We start from the raw sequence: 25976 nt of genomic DNA on the forward strand, positions 1-25976 counted from the left end.
GCAGACAGCCCACCCCTGTGGCCCGCACATGCGGCTGCGTCTCTCAGCCTGCTTCACCATTTATGGTATCTGAGCCTCTGTTTGGCCTTCACAGGCCAGCAAATCCCCACACCGGGAGGGAGTTCTCACTCACTCAGGGCTGTTCTCAGAGAAAACCCAAAAGGTTCTGGCAGAGTTCTTGCTGGGGACCTGTTTCTGCTTTAAAACACGCTTGGATGGGCAGTCACCCAGGCCCTACTACTCCCACAGACCTGGGGACAAGGAGGACGCCCCCAAAGACTCCTTGATCCTTCATCTAGGGACCCCCCCTCCAGAGGGACTATTAGCTCAGCTGGGTCTCTTTAATCCAATCTAAACCCAGGCAAGTGGGGACAGGCACTGGATTAGCAGGGCCACTGGCTGAAGCTAGCGGGGAGAGAGTCTTGGGCAAGAGACCCATCACATGTCACTCTGGCCCTCTTGCCCGTTACTAGGCTTTGGAGTAGGCCACGTGGACCTCCAAGGAGAGCCCCCTGTTGGGAAGGTGAGGGCCGCTCCCCTGGCCCAAAGAGACGAAGCTCAGATCTCTTCTTGTTTCATTATCACAATTTCCGGAGGCCCCTTACTGAGCCATGAAAGGAGATCTGTGGGGACAAAGAGAATAGATATGGCAGCCACCATTCTGGCTGACAGATTCCCGGGGGGCCAGAGTCAGGCTCCCACCTGGGTGTGAATGGCTTCCTGGAAGGAAGAGGAGGCAGGTGAGGACTCCATGCCAGAGCACTTCAGAGAAACGGGGGAGGCCCAGGAGTGTGCCCCTTGTTGGCAGAGAGCCTCACAGAGCCAGCGTCAGCACAAGCCCCTTCATCCTTAAGGGGTGACACTGCCCAGCCTCCAGGGCTCAGGCTCCCCCTCCGGGCCAGTGGATTCACACTCTGGAAAAGGGCAGGGCATAGGAATGAGCACAGGCTTGAAGTCACGGCGATCTGGGTCTGAAAGCCCAGTCTGACTTATCAGCTTGTGTGTTTAGGCAAGTTGCGTATGCTTTCTGAGACCTCCAGACCCTTCCATCTAAAATAAGGGCAAGCAGGGAGAGCATGGCCCTCCCCATGGCTGTTGAGGTCTAAATGAGAAAGTATTTAGTGCAGTAACCAGCGCGTGATTTTCCCCTTACCCTTTTCAGTGAAACCGGGTCCTGTGGCCACCCAGAAGGCAGCTGCTCACGTTATTGGGAGACTCTACCCACAAGACCTGAACCCTGGGGGACAGAGGGAAGAGACATGGTCTCCTGCCAGCATGCTGGGAAAGCAGAGCCCCCAGGCCCCAGTCAAACACAGGAGCGGGGGCCCAAGCCTGGGGCGGGGGTGGGGTGGGGAGGCAGGCTTACCTGGATACCCTGACCCCAGGGAGCATTCCCTGGGCACTGTCACCATGCCCGCTGACCCCACAGCCCAGACAGCTCTGTCTTGAGGGCCGTGACTCCCCTGGAACTTCCTGGGACTAAGGGCTCGGCGAGGATCAATGGATGAGCATGATAATCAGATTACTGGACACCAGGCTGCTGATTATGAAAAACCAGCCTAGGCTGGTGGGGAGGAGCAGGGTCAGAAGGAAAAGGGCAACAACCTGGGACCCTCTCGAAGCCTCAGTACCAGCACTCTGTTACCCAGTGACCCCCAGCACGGGAGGTGGCATTTGTGAGACCCCTAAGTCCTAAGAGGGTATGTGAGTACTCCTCCTGGGACATCTTTCAATGTGCAAGGACTTCTTCCTACCACACTGGAAGCTTCTTGAGCCAAGGGAGCCCTTGCCTCTTTCCCCTGCATCTTCCCTCAGCCCCGCTGGGGTGAGGGGGTGGGGGACGGGCCTTTGCCTTGTCACTGTGGACCTCTAGAGGCCATTTCCTCCACCTGCCTGCCTTCAGGTGCAGTGTGCTCTTTCTCCCAAGCAGATGTCTGCAGCAAAGGTGCTTCTAGAGAGGTGCCCAGAGGCTCCTACCATGGACAGTGACCCGGGCACTGCAGGACACCTGCCCCACGGTGTTCTTGGCCAGACAGGTGTAGGTGCCATCATCTTCCGGCAGGGCATCCTGGATGTGGAGCTCAGCCACACCGGCCTCGCAGGACGAGTGAGCATACTGGATGGGCTGCTCTGTGGAGGGAAGCACAGGAAGACTCAGGCCAAGGGGCTCCCAGTGCTGGGGCTACTGCTGTCATGTCACCATGCTCGCTCAGATCCACTGCAGGCTGACGTGTCAGGCCCTCCCCTAGCCAGCTGGACAGAGAAAGCAGGTGTTTGGGAGGGACATGGAAGAGAGGCCGTGGTTGTTGGGGTGCAGGAGCAAGGCTGGGGCTGGAAGGACTGTGGGGAGAGATTCTGGAGGCATTTCGAATGCAGCAGGGAAGGGGGCAGAGTTCTGTGCATTTTGTTTAAAGAAACAGTCCCCACATCCACAGCCTGGACTCCACAGAATTCTGAGCCTGGAAAGAATCTTGCAGGGTCATCTGGCCCATAGCCCAGCCTCAGGCACAACAGGCCTCACCCAGACAACAGGAGGCTCCCGGCTCCTTTTAGACATCTCCAGAAATAATGATTCCATTTCCCACTGCAGATATTCATCAGAAAGCAAGTGTGTGACCTCAACCTGACGTTGTAATTAGGTGCATTTTGGTGCATTTTAGGGTTCATGGAAAAGATAAATATGGGAAACTAAAAATGACTCTGGCCCCTTCTTCCCAGAGTCCCTAACACAAGAGGCCCTTTATTCAGGTCACATAAAACCCTGCATGGAGATAGAAGTGCATGCTATGAACTCCAGTGGTTTCCTTAATGCTATATGTCCCTGAGACTTTATCATTCCAGGATGTGAGCTTTCATTTCCAGGAAAAAAAAAAAAATCTCATTACTGAAGATTCTGGCCTCAGAGCAGGAATGTGTCTGCTTACCATATAGGAAGCGACTGTCAGTTTCTTCCCTTGTCAGGCCCCAGGGTCCTGGTTTGCACTTCATAAAATTGGGGGTGGGCAGTGGGGGGAAGGAGAAAGTACAGAAAGAAGTCCTCTCCCTGCAGTGCAATGTTTTCTTCTGCACATAGCAACACCTCGTGTCTCCATGACAGTTTGCAGAGACTGCCAAGCAAGCATGCCATAGGGCGGGAGGGAAGAGATTCTGCCCTTCATAAAGGTGGGGCTGGGAGCTGGGAAAGGCAAGGGCCAGGATCGGGCTACTGAGAGGACTGAACACTGCTCTTCGCTTTTTGTGGAAGGAAAAAAAAAAAAAAGACACTCTAACACCTCTCTTCCTTGCAAATACCAGTACATTTCATGACTGCCATCAAAGTGCTTCTGCTGTCGAAATGTGCCAACATAGTGTTTAAGACCTCTTTTGTTACTGGAGCATAACTCATTTTGGTCCTACACACATGGGATAGAATGGTGGCCCCAGAAAGGAGTTGTTGGCTCAAGGCACTCAGAATTTGGAGACACAGAACTCTCCCTGCCCGGAGACTGGGACGACAAGATGGGTAGCAGCCAGGGGAACTTGAGCACGACCGCCCTCTAGTGGCAATGGTGTGGAAATGCCAAGATTGACCAAGAATTAAAAAGGTGGGGTCGCTTTTCCAGGTCCTGAGGGGTGCAGACCAGGGATCAGCAAACTATTGCTCACAGGCCAAATCTGACCTGCAGCCTGTTTTTGTACTGCCTGAAAGCTAAGAATAGTTGTTACAGATTTTAAATCGTTGAAAAAAATCAAAGGGAAAATATTTCGTGATCTGTGAACATTGTATGAAATTCACATTTCAGTGTCCATAAATAAAGTTTTATTGCAACACTGCCATACTTATTCATCTACATATTGTCTCTGGCTGCTTTTGTGATGCCACAACAGCAGAGTTGAGTAGTTGTGACAGAGACTGTATGGCCAGCAAAGCTGAAAATATTTACTATCTGGCCTTACGGAAAATGTTTCTTGACCCCTGGTCTGGACCCTGAGCCAGACGGAAGTGAAACTCTCTTACTCAGATCCATTACTAGTCTTTAACATCGTGTTCTGTTCCAGCTGCAAGGAGGCTGCCTCTCTGTAGTCAGTCACGGGATCCGACAGAAGCTCTGTCCACAGTGAGGGGTGGAAGGGTGACCTCAATTGTCACTTATTTGCCCACGAAGATGACACACAGGAAGACTATATGCACCTTCTCTCACTTGACCAGAGATAATCTCTAGCAAAGCCTAAGCAAACTATACCAACTGGGAAGGTTCCCAAGTAACACGTCAATAGTGTAGAAACGGCTATTTGGTGCGTCAATAGTGTAGAAACGGGGCTATTTGGTGCATAGGTGACAGGTGCCGTTGTCCCTTAAGGAGCCTATTCTATCAGCCCTGAGAGCTGGCTGAGGTCCCAAAACTTCTGTTCCAGCCCATCTCCTCACCCATAAAGAAGCTGATGCCCGGAGAGGTGAAGGGCGGTGTCCGAGGTCCCCTGGCCCCTAGATGGCAGAGAAGGCCAGAAGTGCCCTGGTCCTCTCACTGGCAGTTCTCCTTCATCCTCCCTGTGGATCCCCAAAGCGGGGGTTTCCAAAGCAGACCCTGCCCAATGCCATTAATTTGATGGGCTGTTCTCAGTTCTAAAATTAGAGTCCTCCCATACTTTTGGAATCGAAAGGCTTTTTTTACCAAGAGAAGAGTGATCATATATGATAACTAATTTTTTCAAAGGGCCTTACTTGGCAAAAAAAAAAAAAAAGTTGGCATGTCTCTATAGGACTATAACATTACAACGAGTTACTTGTCTATGAATCCCAAAACCAACTGCCACTAAATAAAAGGCGAGGTTCCATGAGTAACTTCTAGTATCGTTCACTAATTTGTTAATTTGTTCATTTATTGACTCAACAAATATTTATTGAGGGTCCACTATGAGCCTGGCCACATAAATGAACCAAACTGCCTGTGCAGCCATGTACATTAGCTGTTTTATATAAAGGATCTAATGTACTTCGCAACCACCACCCTGGGAGGCAGCTGACATATTCATGTGTTGCAGGAACTCAAGGTTCAGATAGGAATAGCAACTTGCCCGATGTCCCCAGCCAGGCGATGGCAGACGCCACAGTCCCGTGAGCTCTCTGTACCCTGTAGGTTCTGAGGGATAAATGGGGCAAGCTAAGTGAGAACGCAGGCAGAGCCAAAGGGCCCAGGGGGCTAGAGCAGGGGGGAACTCACCATTGAGCAGCCAAGTGATTTGGGGGACCGGGGTCCCCTGCACAGAGCACTGCAGCACAAAGTCCTGGCCCTCGATGACAGTGCAGTCCTTCAGGACCCTGGAGAAAGAGGGTGCCACCTCCGTCGCGGCCAGCCCTGCAAGGGCAGAGAACGGACAGGCCATCTCAGACCACAGCTGACGTGCTCTGCTGAGGCACTGCAGTCACCCCAAGCCTCACGGGCAGATGCACCCAGAGTTCCTCAGGAGCCTGGCTTGGCCTTAACCTCTCTTCAAACTTGGAGGCAGGCAGCACCACAGGTGTGGAGACCTGGAGCCTGAGGCCGAGAACCCAGCAGGGGCTTATTCACGGTCACAAAATAGCCCAGGTCCGGGAGTGCTCAGGACACGGGCCTGCCCCCTCTCCTCTGGGTCTCAGGCATCTCCTATCCTGCCTTGCCTTTTGCTGTCCTGGAGCATCCACAGAGCTCCTTCTTCCCTGCTTTCCTGGTCCCCCTGTACTCCCCAGTGCCCCTTCTCTCCTTTAACACATCCCATCGGACCTGCACAACCTTGAGAATATCTTTGTACTTGTAGAGACAATATGCCCACCGGGGAGGACATTTCAATTTTAAAGTGTTACTTTTTCCAATTCCAAGACTGGATCAAATGACAGAGACTCGCATGTGTCCCAGTTTTCCAACCTAGGCCAACAGCTCGGGGCTGCTGGGGGCCTGGGACTATGCATTACTAAGTTCGCTCAGGATTCTGATGCATATTTTCGTTGAGAACCACTGAGCTGAGCTTTCCAGAAGCCCTCTACATTGGTGGACGGGGGAGCATTTTGTAGTTTGGGGGGGCCTTAACTAAGAGCAATAGGGATAGATCGTCTCTTCCACGAGCAGAACATGTGGCAGAAATGTCAAGGTGGCTGACAGCCGAGAAGGGGGAAGGGATTCGGTGATTAGAAGAGGCCTCAGCGGTGCCTTTCAGGAGAAGCTATCCCATGCAGTGGTGAGGGGTAAGCCATATGATACTGCAGGGGCTTAAGGACAAAAACTGGTACGGGAGGGCTTACTATGTGCCAGGGACATTCCCACATGTGACTGTGACAGCTCCATGAGGTCGCTTTCTTCAGCTCATTTTATAGACCAGGTTAGTAAGTTCTCATAGTTCAGCCCAATGGCGAAGGCAGGCTTTACACCCGGCTCTCTGACTCTGCGTCCCCACTTCCTCCTCCACACCAGGGCTCCCCTACGGGGGGAGGAGGCTGGGGGAGAGCAGCTAAGTTGAAACAATGGGGCATCTGATCGGGACTGGAGCTGAGGAAAGGGATGGACAGACTACCTCGAGAGCTGTGGCCACCTCTATCCCTTTTCCCAGCCGGCGTCACATTCCCTCACAGGGAAATGCCTTTGGGAGCCATTGAAAAAATACGGACTTCTGTGTCAAACCAACATGGGTTAGAAATATGTTATCTTTTACCAGGCATGTGACCTTGGACAAGTCGTTTAACTTCATCACAGCTCAGTATTCCCACCTGGAAAATGGGTGTGACTACAATTATCTCCTCAGACCACTGGGATAACTAAATGGAACAACAGAGGTAAAGCATTTAGCACAAAGCCTGGCACACTGAGCAAGCTTTTGTGGAGTGTTAGCTGTTACCATCAAATGGAAGCTGGGCATCGAGACTAGACCTGCAGTGAGTTTGGGGGTGAAAGACAGTGGAGAAATAGAGTGGGAGCTTAAGGGGCCACTGAGAAAAAGGAAGATTTTCTTTCCGTTTTGACCAGAGCATGATAGTAGGGATCAGGTGGCCTGCATCTTGGCGAAGTCATCCGGAAAGGTTTTAGAACAGTCAGTATCCCCAAGAGAGAGCCCAGAAGTACTTCGGCAATGGCAGAGTAAAGGCTCCTGAAAACCCGCTCCTCCATACCAGCAACAAGAACACTGGCAGAAACAGTCGAAATCAACTTTTTCAGAACTCTGGAAATTAACCAAAGGCTTACAACATTCTGAAGAGCGTGCATTCAAAACAAACAGCTGACCGTTGGTAAGAAGAGCCACGCTGGCGGCCCGCTTAATTCCCATCCAGTTTGCCCCAGATCTTGTGGTAGCTCTGAAGACCATATTCTCTTTCACCCCCAACTTGCTGCAAGTATAGTCTCGATGCATGGCTTCCATTTAATAATAACAACAACCACTCCAACAAAAGCCTGCTGGTTTTCAACCTTTTGGTGGACCTGATGCCATGTGTCCATCCCCTGCACAGAGGCTTGGGTGCTTGGACGTGTGAACTCTACAGGCACCCCCACCTCCAAATGGAATGGATACTATTTCTTACAAAGAAATTCATGACCATAGTGAAAATCCCAATTAAGAAGTAAATCAACAGTATGCATGCAGTGGGAAGTAAGACTACCCCCCACCTCTTCCTAAGCATCCCCAGTTTCCTTTTCCTTGAGGCAACGTGTGGACCCTTCCAGAAATGTTTTATGCACACATAAGCATCTGTTTGCACATATCTACATACATTATTTTCCTTTTATGCAAATAGCATATGATACACACAGCTCTGCACTTAGCTTTTCTCCCTTACTGGTATCTTGGACATGTTTCACCATCAGAGTCCGCAGGTCAGCCATATTTGTTTTACTGGCTGCATGGAATCCTACTGCACGGATGAATCACTAAGTTCTTCTCTTTTCCTTTCTTTTTTTGGGAAATGTTTATTATGGCAAATTTCAAATACACACACTAGGAAAGAGAGCAGTCCGTGGATTATCATATACTCGTTTCTCAAATTTAATAATTATCAACTCACGGCTGATCTCATTTCATTTGTACCCCCACCAACTCCCACTACACGTGGATTATTTCTGAAGCAAATATCGTATCATTTCACCAGTAAACAACTCAATTTATATCTCTAAAATACAAAGGCTTAAAAAATAACCACAAGACCACCGTCATATCTTATAAATAGCACTAATTCCATTATACCAAATACCTTGTGAATGCTCAAATTTTCCTGGTGTTCTCATTAAAAAAAGTTTTTAAAGTTGTCTCTGTCAGGAGCCACACAAAGTCCAAAGATTGTGATTATTGATATCTCTTGCCTGTCTTTTCACCGATGTTTCCTAAAGGTTGTCCCTCCCTTCCTCTTTCTCTTGCAATTTGTTTGTTGAAAAAAAAAATAGACAAAGGTTATTTGTCCATTGAACTTCTAAAAGCCTGAAATTTGCTGACTCTGTCCTTGTGGTTTAATATGTTCCTCAATGGGTCAAGGGTCCCTGAATAGCATTTAAAATGAGGAAATTTCATAGAGAGATAGATGGGTACAAAAATATCTATCACAGTTTTGTTACAATAGTGAAAAAATGGAAACAGCCTAAAAATTCGACAGTAAGAGCAAGCGTAATCAGGTACACTATTCTATGAAACATTATATGGCCATTAAAATCATGTTTTTGAATAATATTAAGTAATATAGAAAGAAGTAGTATAAGAACAATGCTTATGTAACATGAGCAAGTTAGACTAGAAAGCAGTATACAAACAGCACAATGCCGATTTTGTTTTAAAAACATTAAAATATCATTTATTTCTGAGTCATAAAACTATATTGTGTTTAAATCCCCCAAAACAAACAGGCACAACTTTTATAAACAGATATTACAATAAACATAGAAGATGCGGAATCCCACATCATCTCATATGACTCTCAACGTGTATATTTAGGGAATGTTTGGTTCTCTGTGGTTAGAAAAGTGAGTCACGGCACTCCTTGGACAGTTGAGGAACCAGAAAAGGGAGCTCTCAGCAGGGCTGAGCATGAGGGGTGGGCATGCTTCTTCTGAGGTGACTCTGATGTGAACTCCTCATCAGGAGTCACCTGTCCTGGAGCAAGGACTTTCGCCTTGGCATGTGGGTGGGAATGATGCCTCTGTCGGGTTGTACACCCTGCGTGGGGGTGGTAGGTGATACTCCTGCAGGGTAGGAGGCACCCCATGGATGCCCCCCCCCACAGAGAAACAGGGTGACTGGAGGCGTGTACTCACGTTTCACCAGGAGGGTCCAACTGCAGGACACCTGGCCTCGGACATTGCAGGCCGTGCAGCTATAGCTCCCACTGTCTCTGGCCCGCGCTCTCAGCAGGCAGAGGTAATGGCATCCGCCTTCTTCATAAACCTCAACCATGCCTTCTCGAATTCTCACAGGGGCACCTTCCAGGAACCAGGTCACTTCAGGCTTTGGGGTCCCTGAAACTACAGGGCGAGGTGAAGGACATGAGGTTCCCAGAGAGTGCATTGTGCTTGTGGGGCAGGCAGGATGCTGGACCTGAGGGAGACGCTCGTTCTGGTTTGAGAGGCCCTCCTGCAGAATAGGCTCTCTTGCCCCTCACCCTGCACTGTGCACGAGTAAACCTCTCAAGGTGGAGGCAGGGTCTGTGGGGAGGAGGGACATAGGGCGACAAGCCGGGTCTCCAGATCAGCCAAAGCCAGCAGAAGGGAGAAGAGAGCAGGAGCCCCTGTGGCTTGTTTTCTGATGGCGATGGTGATGATGGGTTTTCCGCTCTAGGGTGGTTAGGATCAGGACACAGGGCCGATGCCATATCCAACAATGAACAACGGGCCACCGTTGGGTGTTTCTCCAGAACAAGGCACGTTACTAGACTGAGTCCTTCCTATAAGGTGGCTTCTGGGGTGGGCTGGGTTCTAGCCCAAGCGGCTGGGTGGATACCACTGTGCTGACGGAGAGAGTGGCCACCCAGGGGCTACACTGGTGGGGCGGATGGGACAGTGACCTTCTTTAGCTCTACTCACCCTCGCATCTGAACTTGACTGTCTGATCTTCACTGACTTCCTGGCTTTGGGGTTTGCTCTCAAATTTGGGGAAGGTGGAATCCCTCTGGCGCTCCATGGGGATTTTCCTTGTAGCAACCTTGCTCACCACCTCCTGGCTTCCCAGGCCGGACTGCCTGGTGGGGAGGGTGGCTGGGGGGGACGCAGCTGGCCTCTCCCTCTCCTCTCTGGAAGACGAGGGGGCACCCGAGACCAGTGCTCTTGGTTCTGGCTGGACTTTTGCAGCCTGCAGGGTGATGGTGCTAGAAGTCTTTTGTAGGACGGGGCTCCTCAGGGCCTTCCTGGGTGGGTCCCCGGACGACTCCAGCTGGGACTCCCGCAGGGGCGGAGGCTGACTACTTGTGGCCCAGGTCGGGGAGCCCCCTCTCTGGGTATTGGAGCAGTTCTTTCTCTCGGCAGCAGACGCAAGGCTGTCCAGTTTCGGCCCCTGTGTGGTTCCATTGGTCACTTCCTTCCTGATATCTGAATTGGCCGCCTTTGTTCCTCTCACCAATGACCTGTTTGGTGGTGGTTGGGGTGGGGGGCAATGGGGAAGAAGAAGGAGAAATAGAATGGTTATCTGGTTACTCACAAGCTTTGCTCATGACAAGCCCAGATTCCAGCGATCACAAAAGCCCACAAGGATGCCCTATGTGAGCTGGTTCCCGCTGCCTCTTGGACCTGACTCCTGCCAGGCAGCAGCCACACCAGTGTTCTTCTGGGTCCCCCAGGGCCCACCTCTCTGTCATCTCCCTGCTTTCACACATGCTACCGCCCTGCTGGGAGCATGCTCCCCGTGCTTTTCTCCACCTGGCTAACATTCCCCGTCAAGGGCCTGAGCTCAAACAGCAAGTGTCCAGGAAGGGTTTCTCTGACCCTCTAATCTAAATTAGCGCTGCTCGTTCCTCTGCCCTGGACACACCGCAGCCTGTAACTCTGGCTTCGTGCAGCTCTGTTTAAAGCCCTTTCCCTCCACCAGACACCTGCCCACCCCGCAGACCCAGCATCTGGCTCCAGGCCTCATGCACGGGAAAGGAAGCTCCTGAGGAAGTTGGGCTATGTGGGTGAGCGGACCCTGCCTGGCCCGTGTCAGGCTCCCTGGTCAGCGCCCCTCCTAGTGACAGCTAACTGGGACTGGCCAGACGCTAAGAAAGACGACAGCACTGTGTCCTCGAGAGCCTCACTACGATGGCGAGCCTGCTCCAGAGCCTGTGTGGCATACTGCAATAGGAGAACAAAACAAAACCTAACTATGCCCCCAGCAGTCAGCTCTCCCTCCTATACAATGACTTGGAAATTCAGGGCATTTCTCCATTACAACCTCTCTTTTCTTGCAGGGCATCTCAAGATGGAGACAGTGATTACAAAGCCTAGACGTACCTACTGGCATTGTCCAAACCTGGAAAAAGGGAGAAGGGGAGACTGTTAGTGGACTCTTTTACGTACCAAGAGGAGACAGTGATGAGACAGCACTGGTTTTCATCTCTTACAGAGTGTTCCCCTCGTCAGCTTCCGCTTGGCCCCCCACCAATGCTCGTCCCTCCCTCCGCCCCTCCCTCAGCGTCCCTGGTGCTGAACTGCTTGGGTTAATCTGAGGAGTTTGTCCGAGCCCCGCTCTGAGACACCTTCAAGGCCTCCACTGCTGCCCTGGGCCTTCTCTGGAAGCCTCGGCAACCGTTCCCTATGCCATGGGACCTGTCCCGTTCACCAGCCACAGAAGGAAACCAATCAAGGGACAAACCAAAACAAACATCTGAAAATTTCAAACCCAAACAGTTTAACTTACGTGCGGCCCTCAAAAACAAACCTCCCAAATGATCAGTTTTGACAAATACCTGCTTTAAAAATGTACAGGGAAAGTGTAACTTCATTCAGTTCTTTAAAGAAGAAAACATACTATAGATATATTCTTTTTCCCTGCCATATTGTTTTTAAAAATTTTATTATGGAAAATTTCAAAACATACAATAGTAGGGAGGATATAACCAATTCTGAAAGCCATCACTCAGATTAAGGAAATAGCACCATGTTGCCTGTCTTTTCTGTTCCTTTTTGTTTTGGTTTTCAGAGGAGCTTCTTCTGGGAGTATTTTAAAACACATCCCAGGCCACACATCATTTTGTCACTAAGTACTTGGGAGGGGAGCAGTTCTTTAATTCAACGCTAGGGCAAGTAAGGGGAGTGGCTCAATCACTCTTCTCAATGCCTAACAGCGGGTCTGAGCCCACAGTGAGTTGTGAAGTCTAATTCTTCAGTCCAGACCAGGACTTTGATGGTGTAGAATGGAATAGAGAATGCCAGCAGGTACTGTGCATAGTACAACTCAGGACCGCTTCATGAAACTTGTTTCAGTTAAATATGTTTATATACACACGTACACATGTATGTCTTGAATAAATTTCTTTCTGTGGGTTATGAAGAACACTCCAGCCAACAATGGTAAAGAGAGCAAGGAGGACTAGTTTCTGAGAAAGGCAGGGAATATGGAAGAGAAAAATCGTAGAAGAAAAGAGGGTAAGAAAGGGGGAGGAGCGTGAAGGTTTTTTCCCTCCCCGATTCCCCAAATCCCACCTTGCTCAAGGTTCCCGCTCCGCCCGGTGGAGTGATGTCAATCCCCTTCACCACCCACGCTCCCGCTTCCACAGGCTGGACTTGGCGGAACCAAGGGGAATGTAAAGAGGAGACACATTCAAAGAGATTTCCAGGGAAGAACCGACAGGGGCTAATGCCTACGGCAAGGAGGAGGCAAGGGTCAGAGGAGATGCTGAAATGCCCAGTCCAGGTGAGGAGGAAAAGCAGAATTCTGCGGTAGAAAGAGTTAAGCTGAGGGAACACCTGATGTGAAGGACGGAGTGGATGATAAGTTAAATTTGAGGCAGGTTAAATTTGGGGTGATGGCGAGGCATTTGCAATGTCCACTCTTGACAGTTGCAATTAGAGGTACAAAAAGGAATGTGAGCAAGAAGAAAAGACTGAAGACACAGGTGTGGGGCACAGCGCCGGGACACGAGTTCAAGACTCTGCCCCCGGGGGAACGCACGGGCAGGTGGGTGGGTCAGTGGAACGCGGATCTGTAATGGACAGCAGCTCCCCCTAGCAGGGTACGGACACCAGGCAGGGGGGTTCCTTACGAGCCCTCCCGCCACTCGATACCTAGGATAGAAAGCTCGGCCGACATGGAGGCCTTCCCCGACCCATTCACCACCAGGCACGTGTATACTCCCACGTCATCGCGGCTGACCTCATGGATTTCCAGAACTTGTACCCCATTCTTCTCAGACATAGACACACGGGCACTTGGCTGCAGGGGAACCTCTCCCTGTGGACGGCAAGAAGGCAGATGGGTCAGAGAAACGTGCTTACCTTTTGGCACTATCTAAGCCTGGCTGGGACGGACACCAGGCCTGGGCAGCAGAACCCTCCGCCCTGGGCTCTGTTGATGTGCTCAGAGAGCAGTCTTTGGACAATCCAAGGGTCCCCCGACTCGAGGTCCATGTGTGTGGTGTGGCGTCAGGTCCGGCTTAGAGCAGGTGTATGAACTTGTTTCAGAGGAGGCCTAGTTTGAGGTGGGGATCCTACATTCCTCACTTTAGCTCTGCTTTGCCTCCCTCTCCTTTACCCATTTCCCAGGCTCAGTCCAGGAGAACTGGGAAATAGGGAAAAGGTGTCCCCTCACTTATTTTGACCCAGGACTCCCATCTGTGAGAAAGCTATTCTCGCAGGCCTTGAGCCCAAGCTTTCCCTGTGGCTCCTCACTGCGCTGCTGAAGGCCCACCCCGCCCCTCAGGACCCTGCTGCTGCCACTCCCCTCCCCCACCCCTCCGCTCTGCCTTCACACTGCCCGGCCCTGAATGAAATACTCCCAACCGTATTCTCAGGTATTCTGAGGAAGGTGGCATCATCTCTGCCTCACAGATAAGGAGACCAGTGCTCCAAGAGACCAAATGATTTGCCCAGCATCATGTGTCTTATGAATTAGGGAGCTGTGGCTTGAAACCTAGTCTCATGACTTCAAATTCCACTCTCTTGAGATGGTCAGGTCTGTTCTGACTCAGAAATTTTATGCTATTTGGGGAGTGTGTGGATTATAGGGCATGGTGCGCTGAGTTGCAGAGGCAGAGTGTGCAAATAGGGGCAGGGCCAAGCATGGCTATCGGACACACAGAGAACCCTGAAGAACCATCTATAGTCGAGCAGAAGGGACTGATTGGAAAGACAGACTCTTGTTGGTCCAGGAGTCTAACCCTCCACATTCAGGGTCCCCAGGCCGGCGCCAGAGTTGGGGCAGATACAAACCTCACCTTGAGCCAGGTGACCTGTGGTTGGGGCCGGCCAGTGATCTTGCAGGAAAACCGTCCCACCTGTCCTTCCTTGACTACGGCTCGGCCCAACTTGGTAGCAAACTTTGGTGGGCACTCTCCCCAGATGCTGGGACGGGTCTCCATGACGGGGGCTGCAAATCTGTCCCTGGAAAAAAATTAGCAGAGAGTCCAGCAGCAATTCAGATCTTCTCTCTGCCCCTACCTATATCGCTTAAGTTGGGTCAGAGACCAGCCAAAGGCAGCCTTCTCAATTCTGTGCCTTAAACACGTTTCTCATGCACCCTCTGGAAAAGTCTGCAGCACCAAAACCTATTTCCTCTACCTCCTGATCATGCAGCAAGACTTCATATACTGGCCTCCCCTGTGGTAAGGTATACCTGAATTCTACTGAGCTCTGGCCAAAAGCCTGGGTTTTGGCCAACAGACCGCAAGCAGAAGTGATGTATGCCAGCTCTTGGCTAAACCCATAAAAGCCTCCCGTGAGATTCTCCACACTCCCTGTTGCCCACTCTTCTGGCTAGATGCAGAAGATCCAAGAGAGGCTCCAAGGCCAGGAGATGATGGAACTGCAAAATGAAAGGAGGCCGGGTACCTGAACGATGATGGCAAGGTTCTCCACCTGTTCAAGAATATCTAAGCTGACTTTGCTTGAGTGAGAAATAAACTTTCCCCGTGTTAAACCGTTGCGATTTGGGGGCTTGCCTGTTATAGCAGCTACTGTTACTTACCTTTACCAATACAGGTTTCCTTTCCCTAAGAAGTGCCACATATGGATTGCCTCTTCTAGGTCTGCTTACTTAAGTCTGACTATTGCCTTGATTGTCGGCGGTCCCTGCAGACTGGGCACACAGCAAACTTCCTCAGCATATAGCAGCTAGACCAGTCAAAGGGGCTATCCACACAGGCTAGCAGGTCAGGAGGCACTGTGTGAGACCCACATCACATCCCCGTAGGCTCCTGCTTTACTTACTATAACCCAGGATGCCCAAAAAGACTTACACCCCAAACCTGCTCTGTCAGGTCAGCAGAAAAAGTCAATCCCGCCCTTACCCTGGCTTGAACACTCCCCCCCAACTTACCCCAAGGTTTTGGAAACAGCAGGCTGACCATGCTTCTTCATAAAGCCCCCTGCAAGCAGGAAACAAAGAGAGAGAGTCTTGAACTTAGAGCAACGAAGCTCAGGAAGAGTCAGCCACAGAGATGGAGTGGGATAATGCCAGAAATAGTTCACCCTGACTGAGCCTGTCTTGGGCCAGGCTCTATGGTGGATACTTGACATACATCATTTAAGGAGGCTGGTACTACATCATCCTTCTATTTCTTAAACAGATGAGAAAAAGGAGTCACAAAGCCAGTAATAGGGCAGAAATGCATCCATGTGCACCTGTCCTAGACCACTCAACCATGGTGCTAAGCTGTTACATGCCACTTGACCTTCTACTCCGGGGATTATCTGTGATGATCCAGAACCTCTCCAGAAGACGACCCTGCTGAAGCGAGGGTGGGAGATGTACATGCATCTCTCTCACCAGATCTATTCACGTTGGATACAAGCAACATTCCATCCTCGCGCTTGTGGCCCAGCAAACAGCAAGATGTGTCCTGTGGGCATGGAGCAGATCACTGGCACTGAGCTCACTAGAACCCGCACCAGCAGCACCATGGACACTGCAGGTCCTGGGTAAGGTGCTGTCATCCTGGACAGGAAGCGGTTAAATAGCAAACCCAGTCAGGCGGGTGGTGGGGGGGGATCACTGCTAGCGGGGAGGGGCCATTCCTAATGTGACCAGGAACAGGAAGTGACCATAATGTGGTGGGTGTTTTGGAGGAATAGGGAGGGGGAAAGGAGGACATTTCTGAGACAGTGATCAGCCTGGAAGTTCTCTTTTTGCCACAAGCTGGGAATGTTTATAAAACCCCACCCAAAGCACACACAGAAAGCATGGAAGTCATTCCCGGAATATCAGCAGGCAACTGCAATAGGAAATTTGCAGGGTGTTTACTGGAAAAGGGTAAACTTCCTTAAGTTCCAGCACCCATTGCATCTGTATGAATGCGTAGGAACATGGGAATGGGGGCTGCGTATTTCCCTCGGCTGTATCTGGCTCAAGGACTAAAGAACCTTAGTCGAAAAGGATTAAGAGCAAACACCAGCATTGCAGGTAAGTTACAGTTCCAGTGGGTTGACAATTATTGTACATGTATTTCTATTTAACGTCACTATTTAGCGAGTTGTGTATAGTTTTCATTCCATAAGGTGGGTTTGGTTCTTGTCACTCAATAGTCTATTCAAGGTTAAAAGGACTTCTAAGCAGATAAAAGGAGAAACTTGTTCTGGGAGGACCCAGATGACAATCGCCATCAAGATGCTGGGGCCCCTCAGACAATCACCCTCAGATTCTGGAGGAAGTGCCAGCCAGTCAGTCCCTTTTGAAAATACTGGAGCAAATGAGAATCCTAAGCTCTAAAGATGCTCTGGTCTTAGACCAGAACCTCCCTTTCTGTGCCTTCAAATCAAAGGAAGTGATGCTTAAAGTAGAAAAGAAAGTTTACAAAGCTGTTCATTTTTCTTGTTGGTAATAGTAAAAATTAGGAACAGTGTAAACACCACACAGTAGGAAGATAAGAAGTGTTGTTAAGTGTACAATTAAACATCTTATTCTGCCATCAAATCATCAAATTATGTTTAAGAATATATAAAACAGGCAGAAATAGATTAAGATCTTATATCATTTGCTCCTCAGCACATTCCACTTGGGCAGTGATCCTCTGTACTCCACTGAGCTCATCCTGACCACCGCCTTGCCAGACCCAGTGGATAATCCTCGCCCCCAACACTCAGATGCTCAACAGCATTTGCTATGGGGCCATACCACTCCCAAGTACATTCTCCTCCACACTCTCCCGCTCTCATGAGGTGCCTATTCTTCTTCAACTACCTTCTCTGCTCTACTTTTGCATGTGGAGTGGCCCGGGGCTGAGTCCTGGGTCCTTGCTCCTACACTGCTGATCCCCACCCCCAACCCCAGGAGGTCTTAGACGGTCCCATCGCTTTAAATATCATCTATAAGCTGATGACTCTCAAACCATATCCCCACCAGAACTTCCTATTCATTCATCAGAAGTATCCAGAACAGTGCCCAAATCCTTACAGGAGTCAAATCCTTGTGACATAAAGGAATTTTATGAAAAAAGAGCAGGCTGCAACATTATCTATTCAATGTAATCTTCACTAGGAAAAAGTAAAATAAAGTATCCAAACACAGGAAAGCAACCAGAAGAAAATATATTGAAATGTTATTAACAGTGATTGTTTTGGGGTGGTGGGACTATGAAGAATTGATTCAGCTGTATTTTTTTACAACCTGTAAATACGACAGTAAAGAAAAAAACAAGACATGATCTAGTTACCAAAAATAAAGAAAAAAAGGAGGGGTGGGGTGGAGAAAGAAAGTAAAAAAGGAAAGAGATTCTGGCACCCAAACAGGCGAATAGGGCCTCTTGTACCTGCAAACACCAAAGCATCAGCCACGTACCCAATCACTGAGACTCCCCCTGAAAAATATCCGTGTACAATTCACGGCATTTATCAAGCTGCTGTATCACTCATTTCGTCTCGGAGCAAAGATTTGATAAAAATTAGACTGATCATCTGATGAAGGGATAAAAAAACGTGGTCTATTCCTACAAGGAAATATTCAGCCACACAGAGGAACGTACTGACACATGTTTCAACATGGATGAACCCTGAGAAAATTTGCTCAGTGAAGAAAGCCAGACTCAAAAAAAAAAAAAAAAAAGTCTGATCCCATTTATATGAAATGTTCAGAAGAGGCAAATGGATAGAGACAAAGTACATCAGTGGCTGCCAGGGGCTGGGGTTTCTGTTCAGGATGATGAAAAGTTTTGGAACTAGATGGCAGTGATGGTCGCAAAACATGGTGAATGTACTTAATGCCACTGAATTGTATACTTTAAAAATGGTTGCGATGGTAAATTTATGTGTATTTTAACCACAATGAAAAACAGACTAAGCATTTTTAAGATTCTTGGGAGCTAAACATCTTAATCCAAAGGCTAAAATTCTTTTATTCCTTAAAAAAAAAAGCAAAAATATGACATTGCCTAAAAGAAGAGCAAAAGAATGCTGTTTGAAGGTACTTCTGTATCAGGGTGAGAGCAGTTTATGGCAGGATCCAAAGGACACAGAGCAAGCAGTCAGCCAGAAATGGAACGGGGTGCTTATTTTAATGTGAGTTAACACCAGAGAGTTGACATCAAAACTAAGAGAGAATTTGGGCTAAAATAACTAATAGGATCTATTTATAGGCAAAAATTTGAAGTTGCAAGTTGTCAGATAAGGCAAAACTAATTTTGTGAAACTATGAAAATCTGGCAGAACAGTAAGGTTATGGAGAAAAGTAAGTGGAAAGGGGATTGGGATGGAAATGCCAAAAATAGAAGAGTAAGTTAAGAGAATTGGTGAAGACAGGATCGAGTTAGTGGCGGGGGGAAAGGCCAAGGCACTGAAAGTACTTAAACAGTTCCCTGAGATTTTTCAAGGACGAGTAAAAGAGAATGCAGCTGGCAGGTTTTAGGAGTGAAAAGTTCAACAGTGGGGAGCTAGCACTTTTTGTTAAAGGATACAGAGAGCCTGGGCTGGGACAGAGAATGCTGCCAACAAGGGAAATAATGTGATCAAGATGGTAAGGAGACGAAATGCTTCCAAAATACATGATGATATAACTTATCATCCAAATAGGGACTCTTGACACTGAAAGGGACATAATTAATAATTCTGCCAGGACAATAGGAGTAAACCAGGGCTGTTCCAGGCAAACCAGGGAGCAGTCGCCCTACTTGCAGCCAACTTCAAAGTGGATTTTAAGGATTGCTTAAAATAGTGGTTTTAATCAGAAAAAAATGGGCATTTTTTTTTTCTAACAGATATTTAGTAATGCCCCCTGGGCCATCCACAGAGTTCACCGCTAACCACCCATATATCATCTCAAAAAGAAAATAAATGTAAAGCCGTAACTAAAATAGTAACAAAAAATAAAAGGAAAGTAAACTATCATAATACTTATTTCAATATGTAAGTGTTCAAGTATGACTATTTCGGTATGTAAATGCTCAGGTGTGCTAGAAGATGTAATGACGCTCGCACCGACTCACGGGCACATTTGGATTTAAAAGCAAATGATCAAGCAGTGCACGGTCAGGGAGCCCTGGCTTGCAGGACAGGGGTTTCATGGGGGTGTAGAGAGTGGAGGCTACAGGACTGGGGTGGCTAGGGCACGGGGGACATGCACTTAAGTGGGAGATGGGCAGGAGGCTGACCTTCCAGAAGAGGAAAGCCAGGCAGACTTGGTGGGGGGAGGGTGCAGGCCTTGTTTGGGACAGGGGCAACTAAAAGGCAAAGCAAAAACCTACAGCTCTTGGCATCCACTGGGCCAGCCAGTGGTGTGGATAAGGGAGGAACAGAGGAAAATCCGTACCTTTCTGGGACAAAGGAACAAAAGCGAAACAAGTGAAGTGGAGGTGAGGGGGCAGAGGTGAGTTGCCTTCTATCGTTTCATTGGCCAATGTGCTATTAAAAGATCCAGCACCCTGATCCCTCTGGTTTGGATCTGGGAAATGCCTTCTACATGGAAACAGAAACAACCGTTGCTCATTTTCCAAGAAATCAATGCTTAAAGACAGGAGACCAATGGCAGCCCCCCACTTCCCCCTCCCACACTTCAGTGAGATATTTTGCCTAAATCAAATCATGTCATTTTCTTCTTGATACCCTCCAGTGGCTTTCCATCCCCAGGATCTAAGCCCTGACCGCCCCTCCAGATGTATCCTCACTCTGCTGACCCCACTAACTCTCTTACTATTTCTCACTCTAAACTATGTGTGCAAAAAGCCCGTAACTCTTTGTCTGGGGCTTTATTTCTGGTCTCAGCAGCAGACTCAGATCACACAGAGGGCAAGCCGGAGTGATGGAGAGTTCCTGTCTCAGGAAGAAGCCCTCAAGTGAGGACAGATGGGGATCTGGGGGGTAAAACTCCACCCTTCAGTTAACTCCGAGTTCCTAGGGCCACTCTTCCCCCTTAAATCCAATGATGTGAGGTCCTTCTTCCTCTTGCCCTCACATCCCGACAGTGGGCTGCCGGCTGTCTTTCTCACACATAGGCAGGGAGTGGTTAATTCTACTACAAACGTGACACTTGTTACTTAGTTACAGTCTCTCTTTCTCAGTACAAGTAGATCTCAGCGGGCAGGGACCCCGTCTGAACTGTTCTGCTCTGTCGTCAGTGCCTGACAGAGAGAGGAGAAGAGCCGTGAATGGGGCAATGGATACAGGGATTTGCTCTTCACTCCCTGGAGACATTCTAGGATGAGGGGGCATAGCTTTGTTTTGTGGCAGAGACCAAAGTGGACAGCCTCAGAACCCATCACCTCCAGGGGAGGAAGCTGCGGGAAGAAGTCCACAGTGGTGGAGGCAGAGGAGTCTGCAGGAAGGATGGGGCACCTAATAGAGACAGAAGAAAGAGTGATGATGGCCAAGGCCGGGTCCAGAAAGGAGTGTGTGTGTGCGGGGAACTAGGGTTTTGCCCCTCCTATTTATTTCAAAGAAAACTCCCTAAGAGGAGGGAGCTCCTGGCCAAATCTACTCCCCAGTGAATACGTATTCATTATTTTAAAATTTACTTTAAAAAAATTGTTCATTGCATTCTAATGCAGAGTGGTTAATGGCTTGGAATTTTTTTTCAGAGATGAAGAGAAACTTTCTCCACGTCCTCTGAAACCTTTGCTCTTGCTACTCCACCTCTCCTAGAATACAACATCCCTGTTACAGCTTTCTCACTGCCCAGGGCACTGGGCATGTCAAGCATGGCTAGGATAACCATGTAATTTATTATCCAAACTGGGACTCTTCTGAAAGCCAAAGGAGGCTCTGTAACATTGGCAGAGTAAGCAGAAACCAGATAAACGGTCACCCTAATGACACCTGCCGTGACCACAGGCCTGCAAAAGGGGCAAGCACCTGGCAGCCACGTTTTATGCTCATCACCCTGCCCTGCACTGTACAGGTTGGAACACGGTGGCACCCGTCCTCAGGATGACCAATCCCAAACTTGCCAGCAACATGGAGGAAGGACTGGATGCGAGCTAGCTCTGGTTATATCATATGTGGTCTCTGCGCATCTTTTCCTGCTTTGTGGCTGCTTTCTCGCAACCTGTGTGCACACGTTCCCATTTTGCCTTTGCAGCCCGTATCACATACCACTGCTAACTTTTACAGCAGCTCTGTGTTACCTAGCTGATATTCCTAATGGATAGCTCAAGAAGGAGAAATGTGTCAGATTCCATGAAATAATTCAGGAATATTCTAATAAAGTATTTGGTAATAATTCAGGAATATTCTAATAAAGTATTTAGTGATGGTTAATTTTATGTGTCAATTTAACTGAGCCATGGGGTGCCTAGATGTTTGGTCAAATGCTATTCTGGATGTTTGTATGAGGGTTTTTTTTTTTAAGGTTTTATTTATTTGAGAGAGAGAGAGAGAGAGTGCCTGTGCAAGTAGTTGGGGCAGAGGGGGAGGGAGAGGGACAAGCTGACTCCATGCTGAGTGTGGAGCCTGACCTGGGGCTTGATCCCACAACCCTGAAACCATGACCCAAGCCGAAACCAAGAGTCAGATACTTAACCACCTGAGCCACCCAAGAGCCCCTGTATGAGGGTGTTTTGGGATGAGATTAACACTGAAATCAGTAGACTGAGTAAAACAGATAGACATCTCTAATGTTGGTGGGCCTCATCCAATCAGTTGAAGACCGGAAGAGAATGAAAAGGCTGACCCTCCCCCAGATAAGGAGGAATTCCTCCTGCCTGACTGCCTCTGAGCGGCGACATGGATTTTTCCTCTGCTGTTGACTTACACTGAAACGTCAGCTCTTCTTGGGCCAGGTCCGAAATTGGATTAGAACTACACCATGGACTCCCCTGGGTCTCCAGGTTCCAGACGACAGATCTTGGGACTTGTCAGACTCCATAATCATGTGAGCCAATTTCTTGTAATGAATTTCTTTCTACATATATATGTATGATCTATTCTCTTTCCTGGGGTGCCCTAATAGTCGGTATAAGCACTAGCCCACTGGTTCTCAAAGCATTGGTCCCCGTATGCAGCAGTATCCGCATCACCAAGAGACTTATTAGAAATGAAAATTCTTGAGCCCATCCCAACCTAATAAATCCGAAACTCTGGGGCAAGGCCTAGCAGTGTGTGGTTTCAGAAGCCCTTCAGGTGATTCTGATACATGCTTACATTTGAGAATCACTCTATCAGGCTAAATATATCACATTGGTAATTTAATCATTCCTTGCTATTCAAAGTGTGATGCAGGGACCGGCAGCATGGGCATCATCTGGTACTGGTTAGAACTGCAGACACTGAGGCCCCACTCCAGACCAGTGGAATCAGAATCTGCATTTTTAACAAGATTCCCAGGGGGATCCGTCGATCCCTGTGTTTGCACTCAACAATCCTGTAAGGTGAGTATAAGCCATCCTGAGACCTGGATCGCCTCTGGGCCTGCCAGTTTGGTTTACCCTGGGCTCCTGAGCTCAAGTCTTAAAATTAACCCTCTATTGCTTGAAATGATTTAAGTGACTCCCTGGTCCCCGGAACACAAAGGGCCTTCTCAGACTCAGACCAGCAAGTCTGGGGCACATCTGTCACTTCAGCCCCACCCCTCACTGCACCCCATGTTCTAGACTCTGTGGATGTGATTACCTGGGACTACTCACCACCTTCATTTATGTGGGTTTTCTTTTTTTTCTGTGTAAGCCTTGTTTATCCCTATTCCAGTGGGAGCTTCTAGAGCTGTGCTCTCTAACATGATTGGCATTAGCCATATGTGGTCATTGAGCTCTTGAAATAGGACAAGTCTGCATCGAGATGTGCTATAAGTGCAAAATATACCCCAAAGGCTGAAGAATGTAAAATATCTCATTAATAATTTTATGTTGATTAAATGTTGAAATGATAGTATCTTGGTTATACTGGGTTAAGTAAAATATTTTATGAAAATTGACTTTACCTGTTTTTTTAAATGTGGCTACTAGAAAATTTAAGATTATATACATGGCTCACATTATATTTCTGTGGACAGTCGTGCTGGAGGACAGGCCTGTGGCCCCTCTACTAGAAAGAAAGCTCCCAGAGGGCGGGTGCCATGCCTCTTCTTTGCTCTGTACCAAGTCTCTGTGACCAGCCCCCTGGAGGTGGGTGAGTGTCGGGATTGGCCACAGACTGGCCTTGCGGGGCTCACACTAGGGCTGCATCCCACTGCATAAGGTGATGAATAGTCCTATCGTTAAGGCACTTGTGCTCATGGAGGATGTTACATGTTTCCTGGTCCTGGTTACCAAACAGGAAATCAGACGAGGGAGCATATTCCTCTATTCTCCATGCAAAGATTTCTCTCTGGACGTCGTTCTCAGGATGTTAGTAGCAGACTCAAATATTACAAGGCCACATTTACCGGGTGCCTACATTTGCCACTGCTGCGCTGATCCTTACACACCCCTGCGGGGCAGCGGTGGGTTCCAGTTTACAGAAAAGGAAATAAGGCTCCAAAAGGTGAAGTTCCCCATAGCAAGAAATTAGTGGAGCTAAAATCCAAGACTGTGTACCAACACTGCCTTCTGAGCTTGACCACTAGGGGGTCAAAATCTTCACATATGAATTACACTCTTAATTCTAGGGCCTCTGCTCTTTCCAAGTAAGAAGCATAGCACAGAGCTGGTGAGAAGGCAGGTGGCTGCTAGATCCCTTTGTGAGAACCCTCACTTCCTTCCAGGGGTGTGGTCTATGGGGCGGTCCTAAGCCACACACCAGTGGAAACCAGCCTTCGATGCAGAAGCAGAATGTATACAGGGCCACTCACATTTAAAGATGCTGCAGCCTTTAGGCCATTCTCTACGTCCTAGGACTAGAAGACAAAACATCCTCAGTGGTCTGGGCCTGCGTCTCCCCCAATTAAAACCAAAGCAGAGGACGCAGGGTTGAGAGTCTTTGTCTTGCCTTACTCCTCCATAGCCCTCCCGACTTCTTTCCTCCCTGTTGCCCACATCTCAGCAAAGCAGGAAAAATTTTAGTAGGTCACCAGCTCTAACTTCCTCAATAACGGGAATTGAAAAGAAGATTTCATATTACCTGGGTTTTATATACCTCCTCTGCATGCCTAATCCATTCCATTCCTTTCAAATGGATCACAGAAAACAAAGGCTAGCCGTCTATAGAGACCCTTTCTTTGCAGAAACAGAGGGTCAAAGGTTTAAAGTTACACATATGATTGGCAAAAGCTGGGCCCAGAACCTTGGAACTCTGACTCATAATACCCCATTTCTCTGGCAATAAACAGAAAGCCAGAAAAGAGGTATTATAGACTGAATTTTTGTGTCCCCACCCAAATTTCTATGTGGAAGCCCTAACCTTCAGTGTGACTGTCTTCAGAGATGGGGCCTGGGAGAAAGTGATAAAGGTTTGATGAGGTCATAATAGCAGGTCCCTACTCTAGTAGAGCTGTTGCCCTTATAAAAAGAGGAAGAGACACTGGAGCTCTCTCTCTGCCATATGAAGACACAGTGGCCATCTACAAGCCAGGAAGAGAGCTCTCACCAGAAACCATACCCAGCTGGACCCTGACTTCAGACTTCTAGCCTCCAGAACTGTGAGAATATAAGTGTCTGTTATTGAAGCCATGTAGTGTGCAGTTATTTTGTTATGACAGCTTGAGTTGACTAATACAGGGGAGGAAAGTAATTTTTATTTGTGATCCTCAACTCAAAGTTTGGATATTGAAAACTATAGAAGAAACCACAGTACCAGAATTGTCCTAGATGAGGGCCATTCAGAGACTCTGATCAGGGGCCACTTTCTATCTGGAATGCTCCAGCCCACAGGCAGTTGAAGGTCATTAAAAGGAATGAGTCACTCAGTTAAAGAATTTGGGGAAAGCATCCAAACTATGCACATTCTGTTCGGTGAAACAGCCTGTCTGTCTTTCCATGATGTAGGGAAGCAGGGAAAACATTGGGCCAGGTGCACTTCACCCCCTCCAGAACCTTCTCTGGTTACTTTAATCCTCATATACAGTGCCCCCAAAACCAGGTTCGGAAGACTATCTCCTGAGAGGGGAGAAAGTGAGTCTGGACTTCCGGTTTATTAGCCCTTAGAAAGGCCTATAAGGGTCGAGGGAAACTTGTCATACCTCTGACGGTCTGACAAACCCCCACATCCTTTTGGACATCAGGCCTTTAAGCGGCAGCCAGTGGCCTGAACTGGAAATGTTCTCTCCAGTGGAGGGGCTTCAGCACGTGGGGGATACACTAGCAGCAAAAGAAACAGTTTTACTGATGGTCAAATGGTATATTTATCTCCTATATATTTTTCTGAGTTTAACAAAATTTTTATAAATAGGCAAGTGTCACTTTATAATGATGATAAGAAACACTGTTCGTTCATTCTCCAAATATTTTAGTATCTATCCTGTGCCATGAAGTTTTCTAGATGCTAGAGATAGAGCAGAAGGGATACCAAGTCCCTTGCCTCCTAGCGTTTCTAGTC

General features: G+C 48.4%; 1 protein-coding gene and 1 long non-coding RNA gene across 13 annotated transcripts in view; one reads left to right on the plus strand and one right to left on the minus strand.

Annotated features, from left to right (window-relative positions):
• The window catches only part of MYLK (myosin light chain kinase), a 259025-nt gene that overhangs the window by 100621 nt on the left and 132428 nt on the right, over nt 1-25976 (minus strand). For 4 of the 8 annotated variants that reach the window (XM_073894409.1, XM_073894398.1, XM_073894396.1 and 1 more), the window contains 8 exons: nt 15427-15475; nt 14327-14492; nt 13179-13344; nt 11406-11424; nt 10008-10543; nt 9243-9449; nt 5202-5336; nt 1978-2130 (listed from right to left, as the gene is read on the minus strand). In XM_073894409.1, the coding sequence (XP_073750510.1) occupies nt 1978-2130; nt 5202-5336; nt 9243-9449; nt 10008-10543; nt 11406-11424; nt 13179-13344; nt 14327-14492; nt 15427-15467 (1423 nt within the window). In that variant the 5' untranslated portion in view covers nt 15468-15475. Of the gene's footprint in view, nt 1-1366; nt 1411-1977; nt 2131-5201; nt 5337-9242; nt 9450-10007; nt 10544-11405; nt 11425-13178; nt 13345-14326; nt 14493-15426; nt 15476-15731; nt 15769-15876; nt 15923-25976 lie in introns of those variants that run through there. The other 4 variants (XM_073894404.1, XM_073894407.1, XM_073894402.1 and 1 more) reach the window with 4 other exon arrangements.
• Nucleotides 16256-25976, plus strand: part of LOC141373108 (uncharacterized) — a 39825-nt gene continuing 30104 nt past the window's right edge. For all 5 annotated transcript variants that reach the window (XR_012378783.1, XR_012378778.1, XR_012378788.1 and 2 more), the window contains exons 1-3: nt 16256-16509; nt 22310-22401; nt 22739-22897. This is a non-coding gene — a long non-coding RNA (uncharacterized lncRNA). The remainder of the gene's footprint in view (nt 16510-22309; nt 22402-22738; nt 22898-25976) is intronic.

This window comes from Callorhinus ursinus, unplaced genomic scaffold (genome assembly GCF_003265705.2).
Source record: "Callorhinus ursinus isolate GAN/ISIS: 27379988/994484 unplaced genomic scaffold, GSC_fseal_2.0 scaffold1, whole genome shotgun sequence".
NCBI lineage: Eukaryota > Metazoa > Chordata > Mammalia > Carnivora > Otariidae > Callorhinus > Callorhinus ursinus.